The 13,475-nt window shown below is 37.6% G+C and overlaps 1 protein-coding gene across 2 annotated transcripts in view; it reads left to right on the top strand.

Moving 5' to 3' along the window:
• Positions 1–13,475, top strand: part of LOC131993009 (ADAMTS-like protein 3) — a 296,438-nt gene that overhangs the window by 268,468 nt on the left and 14,495 nt on the right. For both annotated transcript variants that reach the window (XM_059358737.1, XM_059358738.1), the window contains exons 10-14: positions 3,978–4,089; positions 4,270–4,408; positions 5,698–5,748; positions 9,046–9,256; positions 11,210–11,357. In XM_059358737.1, the coding sequence (XP_059214720.1) occupies positions 3,978–4,089; positions 4,270–4,408; positions 5,698–5,748; positions 9,046–9,256; positions 11,210–11,357 (661 nt within the window). The remainder of the gene's footprint in view (positions 1–3,977; positions 4,090–4,269; positions 4,409–5,697; positions 5,749–9,045; positions 9,257–11,209; positions 11,358–13,475) is intronic.

Genomic DNA, 13,475 nt, shown 5'->3' with positions numbered 1-13,475 from the left:
GTTGCCTGAGACTTTTCTGGTGGACACTTTTCCCCTAGTGGAAACACGGCTTATGGTAGTATTTGTTATTAGTTAGTCTAATGTAGTAGGACCTGTCTCCACAGCTTTGTGTCAATACTGACGAAAGGTCTGGCTGCAAATATTCTGCCACAAGGAAATAATAATGCTCAGGCTCAATTCTATTTCTTTAAATCAATTTCAATGGGCTTGGGCAATGCTAAACCAATGAAGTTGTTGTGCCCCTGCAAAATAGATAGTGGAGACAGCAGAAGGGGAGGAGAAGGCTGTCTGAAATAGTCAGTCCGTGGCTGGCTTATCCAAACAGTCTTATCCCCCTATTCGAAACACGGCTAATATTTAGCATTGAAACTTCTCATACAGGCAACACTTGTTCAATAGGGTGGTCACAAGTGTCACAAATGAAAATGTAAATGACAGTTGTCAGGGCATAACACCAAGGATCTGTCCATCTTTACAAATCAGACTGAATAACTAATGATGGAAAAGCCCTAAGTGCTAGGAAAAGAAAGTTTAAATAAAAAATGGAATTGAATCTGACCAGGAGCAGCAGTCTCTCACAATATTTAGGTTCCATATGAAAGTAGTCAAGACAAAAACAACAGTTTAAATTTTTTTATTTATGTCTATATTAATCATATCATATTAATAATAAACAATATGACTTATAAGACTCAATCACACATGCGGTACTACTTAATACTACTAATACTTAACATACCATCAAATCTGCATCATTGCTTACTTGTTTATTGTTTACTTTTTGGAGTAATTACGGAGCCTATTTTATCTCCAAATATTGAAAAAAAATTGAGAAACATGCTTATAACTTTTTAAGCAACTGTCTTTTTGAGCAAAGATTTGAGTGAAGTGCTTTGTGCATTCTTTGAAACACTTGAAGTGAGGTTGCAGGTGTAGCAGCCAACAACACCCCAATAACCCCCGTATACTCGGTTTTAAAATGGGCTAACCCAGAATATACCCGTAGTATAAAACAGGCTAGGCTGTTTCAAACACCACTAGGCAAGATTGTACACACCACTAACACACAATCTCACAAACAGGCCCTACAGGAGTTCTGTTTGGAACTCAGTGGTCCTGCTAAACATTTTATTTCTCACACAGAACCTCTTTACAATTTTAATCGCATAAATGCTGTTACAAACTAATCACGTGCAAAAATCCTCTCCCACGGGACCTGAACTCACTTGTTCTGGCCCTGGTGGGGTAATTCCACCCCACACCTCATTCCTAAACTCTCTTTTTCTCTTAAACCCAAAATGTGCTTTTCTGAAGTCCGTTTCAACTCCATTATTTTCTTTCTTCTCATTTGTTAAGGTCAAATCTGAAATATCCAATTTCTAAAGTTGTAATTGTATTTAACCCTTTGATGTGTGGGTGAAAAATGACCCACATTAATTTCCAATGTTATTTCATGCTGGCTGTGTTTGAATATCTTTTTTTTTATTACAACAGATCATTATATCCATTTTTCCTTTCATACTTTATGAAGAAAAATTGTTTTTGTATTATTACATCAACTTTACACACATGAGTCAAAAATTACCTTGTGCATTAGAAGCGATACAAAAAGGGCTTTTATTCAAAAAGTAAGAACTTAAAACAAAAAATGACGATGTATGATGATCAAAAACAAGTTAATTGAGGAAACCTGGAATACTGAATGATGAAATTAATTTATTGCAAAGATATAGAACATAAAAACTCAGTCGGGTCACTTTAGATCCATGTTGTGCATCAAAGGGTTAATCTATTACTTAATACTACAGTATATTTTTTCCCCTGAGTTACCTTATTTACATTACCTTATTTACTGCATTCACAAGGAGATATAATCTGGACAGGAGAGATGTAGTCTGGTCTGACCCAAAATACACCCTCTACAATACACACTGGTGCCTGATTGCAGACATGAGACTAATGATGATCTGTTCATCTCCATCTTAGAAACAAAGCCAAATCAGAGTGTTCGCTAGCATTGATGAATATTACTTTTAAAAATGAAACTACACTGTATATTTGTGTCCATTTCGTATTTTGGGCTTGGGGCTGCATGACAGATGGGGTAGGGAAGGTGGAAAACATTAAAAACAGACTGTGATGCAAATGGTTTTGCTCTTTTCATTGGATTTGTTGATGATAAAAAATATATATACAATAACAAACATTGTCCTTTAACAGACTTTGGATGTCAGCCTAATGAACCAGGTGGTTATTGGACCTAATATCCATCAGACAAGTTTAGTTATTAAACTACATTGTCCTATAGGTCATATATTGTCAGCAAGTCAGTGTTCATACTGCTACTGCTGATTTGATTCAGTACACAGTGTAAAGAGTGTAATTTGAATTCTTCATTGCCTTGAGTTTTATCTGATGCAGATGGAAATTGTGTAACCACCTTGGAACCACAGCTCTGACTCCCAATATACACTCAGCCTTCTACAGCTTCACACTTCGTAAAAAAAAGTGAATGTAAGAGAAACATTAGAATAAGATCCTCCTGGATGCAGTTCAAACAGAGATTGTCTGTGCATATGTTTAAAATGATGTCACAGCTGTCACTATGGATTGGGACTTAATAACGTGGGTAGATGTTGTAACAGTAGTTTTTGATTATGCCACGCATGCTGGAGGGCAGAATTATGGAAGTCTTAATGCTTTGCTATTGGATTGTTATTACTCCATGGTATGCTACTACAGGTATGATTTAAGTTACAGTATGTTATGGCAGTTCACTGCTGATAAATATGATACATTACGTTCTGTGGCCTTGTGTGTGAAAGGTCAGTTTATAGAAGACACATTCAGTAGTTTGGTCCACACGGCCAAAGCTTCAAAGCTGAGATGAATGACTTGCACGTCAATTACATCATCAAAAGAAAAGTAGAGGCTGTTGGAAAGCATTTATTTTACTAAGGCAACTCCTTGCCCTTTGAATTAAGGAGGTGTAATTTTGTCACTTATTGAGCAACTTAGTGAAAGACTGAAAGATTTAAGTTGGTGTCAAATCCTCAGCCAGAAATTTCAGTAGGATGTTTGACAATGACCGTTATTTGACTTTAAAACATAGACTGACTATAAAAAATAATGGATCTACACTGCCAAAAAGGTGTGTTTTAAAAGCAAGATAAAAACACTAAATCTGAGGGAAATGATCTTGCTGCATGGACAGATAATTTCACTTGACAAGATTTCTTAGATTAAGATTATTAAATCTAGAAATAAGAATTTTATATGCTTAAAATAAGAAATTAACTCTTAAAACAAGATAAATTAAAGCTGCCAGCAGCGATGAACTGGCCCGAGCAGAGTGACCTGACAATGATTTGTTTCTTATCAAGATAAAAAAAAACCTTTAGATTTATAAGTGTTCGATAATTTATCTTGAGTTAATTTCTTATTTTAAGTGTTCAACATGCTTATTCCTAGATTTAATAATCTTAATTTAAGAAATCTTGTCAAGTGAAATTATCTGTCCATGCAGCATGATCATTTCCCTCAGATTTAGTGTTTTAATCTTGTTTTTAGGCACACCTTTTTTGCAGTGTACAGTTCTCAGTCAGTTTCTTTTTTTCACCATTACAAGGCTTCAGACACAAAGTTTAATAAAAGGCAAGTTTGATGCTTCTGATACTGTTTACTGATTGTTAAATCTAGAAATGAGCACATTGAATGCCTAAAATAAGAAATTAACTCTTAAAACAAGATAAATTATGTAACTCTTCTAAATCTAAAGTTTTTTTTATCTTGTAAGAAACAAATCATTGTCAGTACTCTCTGCTCGGGCCAGTTCATTGCTGCTGGAAGCTTTAATTTATCTTGTTTTAAGAGTTAATTTCTTATTTTCATCTTCTGTTCTCTAATTTTCTCTGCAACACACTAGTTGACATAATGCTGTTATTATCTGTTATTCATTCCCTCTATATGTTTTGCAGATGAAGTATGGAGGCCCAAAGGACACAGTTGTCCAGTTTCTCTTCTACCAGCCAATCAGGTACCAGTGGAGAGAGACTGACTTCTTTCCCTGCTCAGTCACCTGTGGAGGAGGTGAGGTGACCATAAGTTAGTCGACAGCTCTTTACAAGTGTAAACAGATGTCTTTGTCTTTAAATAATGATTTAACATATGTTTCATTCATACTCAGTTTTTCTTTATTCTGTTTCATCTGTTGATAGGTTCAACTTTTTACAGTGAAATACACGTTCTCTGTTTGCTTCTCTCTCCCAGGCTATCAGCTGAACTCTGCAGAGTGCATAGACATCAGATCCAACCAGACCCTGCCAGAGCATCACTGTAACAGCTATCCTGAAAACACCAAGCCCACACCAAAACTCAAGGAGTGCAACATGGACCCCTGCCCAGAGAGGTATGCAGCTTCAATTTTACATGGGTAATGTCCATAGACTGTATATAAATAATGGACGTAGTCACCGTGACGTCACCCATTGGTTTGTGGCCCGTTGGAAGCATCGAGTTCAGCGTTACACTCGTCGCCATCTTGTTTCCGATATGGGGAGCAGACCATATCTGGACTGTGGAGGAGGAGAGGGATTTGATCACTGACTACAGCCTCTCTACACCTCAACCTGACTGAGAGAAGCTGCTGCTAATTCATGTTAGCATTAACTGGAGCATTAACTGGGATGTTAGTTTTGGCTAGCAAAAAACAAAAACAAAACGTTACTTACCTCAGAAAACTGAGCAGCGACTCCTTGGAGTGTCTGTTAGTCCAACCAAACGCTGAACAAGACATTTTTACTGAACAAAACATTCAAATAAAATCATTAAGTGAAAATACAATGAAAGGGTCAAAGTTATGAGACCAAATCGGTAAACGTCCTTTTTTTAAATCTATATAACGTTATATATAACATTTTATTGACTCATTGCCGTGGAGACGCATTGTTCTGCTTCTCTCCTGATGACGGCTCGCCTTGTTAGTGACCTGTCAATCAAAGGTAGCCATGCCCCAAATCATACGATTCTTTATCTTCTATTTTCTTCTAAATGGGTCCATTATTAGAACTATTAACATGAAATTGTCTTGAAGAAGATGTTTACTAGTGATTGAGACCATAGTGTTGTCCTAAAAAAAAATTGCAGCTTAAGGCACTCTTGTTTTAAGAGTTAATTTCTTATTTTAAGCGTTCAACATGCTTATTTCTAGATTTAATAATCTTAATTTAAGAAATCTTGTCAAGTGAAATTATCTGTCCATGCAGCAAGATCATCTCCCTCAGATTTAGTGTTTTTATCTTGTTTTTAGACACACCTTTTTTGCAGTGTAAAATGATTGTTTTGCATAGGGTCTCTTTGACAGGACTTTAATGTGAGAGCTTTCTGTTATCCATAATAATATGTTGCAACCTGGCTGGTTATCATGCTCAACAAGCTCATTTCAGTGCTTGTTTAATGAAGGACTGGATCGAAGGAGGAATCAATTGGCCAAAGAGCAGAAATGCTAAATCAGCAGTGCAAAGCATTTTCTCTTATAACATTTAATTATAACTTTGAGGGTCAAGCCCCCATTAATGAGTGCACGTTGAGGGATAACATTTATCATGTATGCTTTCCTAAGATTCTTATGACTTTACAGCTGCTGAATATCATATTCTCGTAAACTTACAATATTTTGTGATATTTTGTTTCTTCCAGCGATGGATTCAAAGAGGTGATGCCATATGATCACTTCCAACCTCTGCCCCGGTGAGTAACCATTACAATCCTTCATTTTAAAAGTTTTTTAACTGCTTAAATTTCTTCTATGATTGACATATTTCCAGTTTGGACAGGGTGTTGGCTGAGACAGTGTAAGTGGGAAGAAAGTGTTCAGAAATCTCAGATTTCTGGTTTGCTTACATCCACTGAGGCATCCTGAAGTAACAGGAATAATAAACAGCAAATAGGATATAATAAGAGTTACTCAGAGTCACCTGAACACATTAAAGTCTAATGGATTGATGCTTTATTAACCTCACACAGACAGATGGTTTGTTACACAAAACCAAAATGTATTTTTATTTATTAATTTTGTGGTTACTTAAAATGTTACAAGTTTCTCTTAAATTATTTACATTCTGAAATCAAAAAGTTTCTGGAAAAATAAAATCTGTACCACTTAACCAAACCTCTTCTGGTTGCGGTGTGGGCTGAACCTCATGTTTAAAACATCTACACTGTCCCCACCATAAGTACACGGCCGCCCATGAAGTTTGAATCATTTTGTTTTTAGACACAATCCTCTGTTAATTGGTTTCATTTTCATTATTTAGAAGAGATTGATGAATGAAGTTTTGAGAAGATATACGCTTTATCTGTCAAGAATAAATCACAAGGTCACAATCATTTCATGGAAAGAGGTAAAAAATATTTTCATATTTCCAACTTTAAGGTGACCATGTAGCAGCATAAGATGGTGGTCTTAATGCAATAACAATTTTCACAACAGCCACCATGAGTGGATTGATTAAAAGCATATATAACTTAATACATTATTAATAATCATTCTGCTCCTTACATGAATAATTTAATCATCTATTCTGGGTTTAATTGTGATGGGAAAATAAAGCCCTGATACAGAGACAGGACTTTTGTATTTAAATATGCTCATATCCCATTTATCAACAATGGAGATTTTTTTCAACTATAAATCACATAGAATCCCATAAAAAAGAAAATTGTGAAGGGGAAACCACATAACAACAAACTAGCAATTCATCACAACACACCAGCAATGCACCACAACACACCAGCAATTCGCACACCACACCAGCAATTCACATAACACGCCATCAATTCACACAACACACCAGCAATTCACCAAAACACACCAGCAATTCACCACAACACACCAGCAATTCATGCTATACATTAGCAATTCACACAACACACCAGCAATTCACACAACACGCCATCAAATCACACAACACACCAGCAATTCACCACAACACACCAGCAATTCATGCTATACATTAGCAATTCACACAACACACCAGCAATTCACACAACACGCCATCAAATCACACAACACACCAGCAATTCACACAACACACCAGCAACTCACACAACACGCCAGCAATTCACACAACACACCAGCAATTCATCACAACACGCCAGCAACTCACACAACACGCCAGCAATTCATCACAACACACCAGCAATTCACCACAACACGCTACCAATTCATACACAGGGTTGTGCAAATTGCTGGTGTGTTGTGTGAATTGCTGGCATGTTGTGTGAATTGCTAGTGTGGTCTGCATTTCAGGGCCACCGTACTTGGTTGTGAAAATAAAGACCTTTGTCCACCATCCCTTCAACCCAAAAAAAACTATCCCCAATCCACCACCAATTTACATTGAGAACAAGCAAATAGTAAAAAAAGAAACTTCATTCATAATGTCTTTTAAAAAAGTTACTGTCAGTTATTTCTATTCCACAGCAGCAGTCTCCCAAAGTAAAGCAATACCCATCAATCAACATAGTCTCTTCTTCAGTCTGACTTCATCTGTCCATTTGGGAGATAGAGCACTCTTCTTCCCAAAAGTAGTTGGCTGTGTGCTCCATGGATATGGTGTTTTCAGTTCTGTGAGCTCACTCTGTCACATGGAGAGAACGATACTAAGCTATCATTTCCTTGAGACATGCTTGGCTGTGTGGCACTGAAGCACACTGCTGCACACAAGCATATGTTCTGTAGGATGTGTGCTGAAGCAGTGGTGAGAGAGAGCTCACTGATGTGTCTATAACAGTGCTCTAGGAGTGAGGCTTTTCCCCAAACCATAGTCTTGACTTTAACCCTTGATAGGCAACAAAAGCTCCACTATCTTGGCACATTGTATTTGTTTCTTTAACTGTTCAGTTATGTTTTTTTGTAAAGGTATTTTTTATTAAAAGGCCTAATGTATGTCATACATTAAAAAACACAAAATGACCCAAAAAAGTAATTAAAGGGACCTTCCACACACAACATGGTAAAGTGCCATTCATATAAAACTCACACTAAACTTTCATATCAATTTGGGGGCCACAAAATATCGTCACAAGGGCCGCAATTGGCCCCTCGGGCCGCAGGTTTGAGACCCATGGCCTACAGCAATACATTACACTGCCATCTTCTCACCAAAGTACATATTTACAGCTTTGTTTAGTGGATCTAAACCAGTTGATGGAAACGTCCCTAACTGACTCTTTCTTTAATGCGCCATTTCAAAATTCAGTTTGACTTTAATGGAAACACGGCTAGTGTTAGTTTCATCATTAAATGACCTGTGTTGAGAAATGCATTGAGGAAACCTTTAAAATTAAATTATCTGACTCCAACACAAAATCCTCACCTATTTCTCTGCCGATCGTTTGATGGGGAATGATGAGCTGGAGACGTCCCATTTCTCAGTTTAACTTCATTTTATTTCAATACGTCAAGAAATGTGCAGTTTACAGAGTCTCTGGGTTCAATCCACATGTCATGACATTTTGCTGATCAGTTCAAGAGGTCTGGACCCAGTCTACATTCCCCTGAACCCTTTTATATATCCTAACAGAGATTTAATAAGAACGTAGGTAGATCTTCCAGAAGTCGCCTCCTTTCAATCCGTTGATTTGTCAGTTTATAGCATATGTGGACACTTCATTCTGTCCGTCACCTGACCTGTTAACAAAACTTTCAAAACACAAACTCCTGCCTTGATAGAACTTGCAGAGATATTATTGGAGACACAGATTTTGCAATAAACAATAAAATATAAAACATAAAATATATCTTTGTGATAATAGAATCTTACTCTAAGTGGGGCAGAGGAACTTTAAGCAGATTGAGTAAATGTATTATATAGTTTAAAAACAATATTAGTTTATGATCATTGTAGCAAAGCAGCTTGCATGATTAATCTAGAAATGCACAGAGACAGACAACAGAGACAGAATAAGAGACAGAATAAGGGATTATTTCTAACACCTGAGGAAGCGTTAAGTGAGCTTGGCCTCTGTTATGTGTGTGTGCAGCTGGGAGCAGGGCCCCTGGACCCAATGCTCCGTGTCCTGTGGTGAAGGTGGCGGCTGGCAGGATCGCAGCGTGCTGTGTGTGGAGGAGGACACCCATGGACAGTTCTCCCAGGTGGAGGAGTGGAAGTGCACCCACTCCCCTCGACCTATCACCCGACAGATTTGTAACACCTTTGCTTGCCCCCAGTGGGTGGCTATGGAATGGTCTCAGGTCAGTAAGTTTATAACATCTATTTACACAAGGAAAGTCACCTGAACTACCCAGCGCCAGAGGCATTTATTTCGAAGTAAAACTTTTTGTTTTCATCAGTTACTGTTGTCTTTCTTTTGTTCCTCTATCATTCGTTGATGTAAAAGGAAAAAAACTGTGATTTATCATTTGTACACAAAATCAATTACAGGTACATCTCAAAAAATTAGAATATCGTGAAAAAGTTCAATATTTTTTGTCAGTTATTTCAGAAAGTGAAACTTGTATATTATATAGATTCATTACACATAGAGTGAAATATTTCAAGCCTGTTTTTCTTGTAATTTTGACGGTTCTGGCTTAAAGATAATGAAAACACAAAATTCAGTGTCTCAGAAAATTAGAATATTACTTAAGATCAATTAAAAAAAAGGATATTTTAAACACAAATGTCAGGATTCTGAATAGTAACTTCATTTCTGTACATCAATACTTGGTTGGGCTCCTTTTGCATGAATTACTACATTAAAACTTGGTGGCATGGAGGAGATCAGCCTACAGCACCATGTTGCTTTTATAGCAGCCTTCAGGTCATCTGGTGTCTCTCCCTTCCTCTTGACAACAGCCCATAGACTCCTATGGGGTTGAGGTCAGCCCAGTTTGCTGGCCAGTCCAGCCCAGTAACACCATGGTCATTGAATCAGCTTTTGGTACCTTTTTGACAGAGTGGGCAGGTGCCAACACCAGCAGAGGACATGGCCCCAAATCACCACTGATTGAGGACTCACATATTGAACTTCTTGACAATATTCAAATTTTTGGATACACTGAGTTTTGCGTTTTCATTATCTCTCAACCAGAATCATCAAAATTACAAGAAAAACAGGCTTGAAATATTTCACTTTACGCGTAATGAATCTATATACACTGTAGATTTTACGGTGAAAAACTTAAACCATGACAGTAATAGACCGTAAAATGATAAATGGGTTAATTTAGTTTCAGTAACAATGAACCACTGTAAATATATATATCAGCCAAAACAGTATTTTTTACATAAAAAAAAAAAAAAAAATACATTACTCCACTGTAAAATACTCTGGCACTGTGTAACAAAAATAGCCTATACTGTAATATATATACAAGCTATACAAGCCATCACTGTAATTTTTGCATTTATTTTTTGTAAAAATACTTTTTTTCTCCTTGTTAAATGTACTAATCGCCATATCTCTGACAAAAATATACTGGGATATTTAATGGTAAAATCTTTTCATTTTTTATTTTCTTGTCAATTATATGGCAGAACAGCGTTTCTTTTGAATGGGATTTTTATTTTATTTTTTTACGGTAAAATATGGAACAAAATGGCAATCTTAAACGTGAAATCAACAGTGCTAATATCATTTTACCGAAATATTAGAAAAAGTTGCATCATATTTATTACTGTAAAGTTTTGGCAACCACAGCTGGTGTTTTTTACCGTAAAAACAACAGGGTTTTTTTTCTTACAGTGTAATGTATGAGTTTCACTTTCTGAAATTATTTTTAAAATATTGAACTTTTTTATAATATTCATTTTTTTAGATGTACCTGTAGTTTTAATGATCAACAAATAATTATTAGAATAAAAAAAGTATAGGTCAGTTATTAAACAGATGTCAAACATCTCTTTTCAGCTTCTCAAATATGAGGATTTGGTATTCTTCTCCCTGGGCTTTTTTTGTGTTTAGTTTTTTAGCCTTTTTCCCCATTTCCTAAAAATGACTGAATCCTTTTACTTCTTCACTATCCAAATGGCCTCTTGAACTGAACTGATCACAATTGGACAATTGGTAGACAATTGGTAGAGATTAGAAATCACTCAACTAACAGATAATGAAATTGTTGCAACCCTTATTACTTGAATTGATTGATGCCACTTGTAAAGTGTATAATATATGAGGTTAGGTTTGTGTTGCCTTCCCACTGCAGTGCACAGTGACCTGTGGCCGTGGCCTGCGTTACCGGGTGGTTCTGTGCATTGACCATCGTGGGCAGCACATTGGAGGCTGTGAAGCTTCACTGAAACCTCATGTTAAAGAAGACTGTCTGGTACCTATTGCCTGTCACAAGCCCAGAGGTAGGACACTAATAAATGACAGAGAACCATTTGTGTTGTAATGAAACTTAGGCTCCGTTTACATGATGACGGTCGGAACAGAGGAGGAAATCTGCTGCATACGGTGATGCAAAAGTGTGTGAATTGGATTGGGTATGTATGCCAGGCGGCATCACTTAAAGAGATAAAAGCGTCTTTGGACATGCAGATTTTTTCACACCACGCGTTTTCATCAGCTACTCCTTCCACAAAGTTCTCCACCATCCACTAGATCTCCCAGGTCTCGTCCAAAGCCATCTGGCTCGCCTCCCACCAATTGGTGCATCCAAAATGTGATAGAGGTAATTCCAGATCCTTCTCTGTTCATTAATACTATCTGTACATATCCTGTACATTTGGTGGAAAGACTCCTGTAAACGAAGTGCACTTTACACTACACACTACGCTCATTCACCCATTCACACACACATTCATACTGGTGGCCGAGGCTAACAGGGCACACTGGTGCCATCTGCCACCATTGGGAATTCATGATGGGGTTCAGTATCTTGCTCAAGGATACTTGTACAGACGGTTGGACCATGGTCGGGGATCAAACCACCAACCTTCCAAGGTCCGACGCATGGAAATAATCCCACATGTTTGTTTATTTCCCTGTACTGGAGCATGTATGTGACGTAAACTCGTACGTGACGTGAGCAGATCTGAGCAGAGTTTTGTGTCTTGGCAGTGTAGACGGACACACTACGGCGGAGCGGATTACAGTTTTACACTCTGGAGGGTGGTTTCAGATTTTTGCGTTTTTTAAGCCCAAAAAACGCCGTCACCGTCTAAACAAAAGGCATTTCCCATCAAATATTTGGTCCTTTTTACTCGCAAGCGTCCTTGTGTAAATGGGGCCTAAGACCATAATGGACAGGTGTTTAAAGCTTACAAATGTCTTGTTTTTATGTATGTCATATTATATTATCCTATTGGATAATGGAATGAATGTTATACCACTTCACTGTTTCACCATTATCATACACCCTCATTAATCCCATTACTGTATATGGTATAAGGCTTTTGCATTTTTCTATCACTCCAATAAAAAAACAACTTCATCTGCATGTCATTTGGTACTTTATATTTTCTACATAGCATTGCATAAACTCATGATGTACTATACATGTGGGTCATTAAACGATATTGCCAGACCATGGGATACTTTTTCATAGGTTCTGTTTGCGTGTGTGTTTTTGTGTGCTGTCCTCACAGTCACCACCTGAACCATAAAAACAACAGGCTTCATTTGCATCAGCTTCAATCATGTGGCCTAAATTTATGATCCATCCTTCACCATAAACGAGAATCTCTGCTCATTAAACTGCTGAATTCCCTAAAAGCTAGTCATTCTCTCCCAAAGAAGCTCATAGTTTTGCATGCATGTGTACTTTATGTCTCTAAATACCAGTTAGGAACTTTTTCCACCATACTAATAGAACTTTATATTGAGACTCATATGCTTTGCCGTGATCTAAGTGCATGCTTTAAAGGAGATTGGTTTTGTGAGAAAGCGGATGTAGACTGTTTGGATAAGCCAGGCATGGACTGACTATTTCAGACAGCCCTCTCCTCCCCTTCTGCTGTCTCCACTATCTATTTTGCAGGGGCACCACCACTTCATGATTGGTTTAGCATTGCCCAAGCCCATTGAAATTGATTTAAAGAAATAGAATTGAGCCTGAGCATTATTATTTCCCCTTGTGGCAGAATGTTTGCAGCCAGACCTTTCTTCATTGTTGACACAAAGCTGTGGAGACAGGTCCTACTACATTAGGCTAACTATTAACAAATACTACCATAAGCCGTGTTTCCAGTAGGGGGGAAAAGTTTCCACCAGAAAAGTCTCAGGCCACACCCTCTCAAAAGTCCGCTCACTCTGCGTGTCTCCACTACAAGTTAGCCCCCAGAGGGATTTAGAGACTCTGGAGGTGACGTATGGTTTTCGCCATCGCTAACTGTGCACAACGTCAGCAGCTGAAAGCAGCATGGCTTATTATGCAAAGAGTCTCCGCTGATCATAAACATAGTGATTGTGAATTAATGACATCGCTAACTGTGCACAGAGTGTCTGGTGCTTGTTGTAAACAAACAGAG

Source organism: Centropristis striata, chromosome 2 (assembly GCF_030273125.1).
Source record: "Centropristis striata isolate RG_2023a ecotype Rhode Island chromosome 2, C.striata_1.0, whole genome shotgun sequence".
Classification (NCBI taxonomy): domain Eukaryota; kingdom Metazoa; phylum Chordata; class Actinopteri; order Perciformes; family Serranidae; genus Centropristis; species Centropristis striata.
This window is presented reverse-complemented; position numbering and strand designations above follow the sequence as displayed.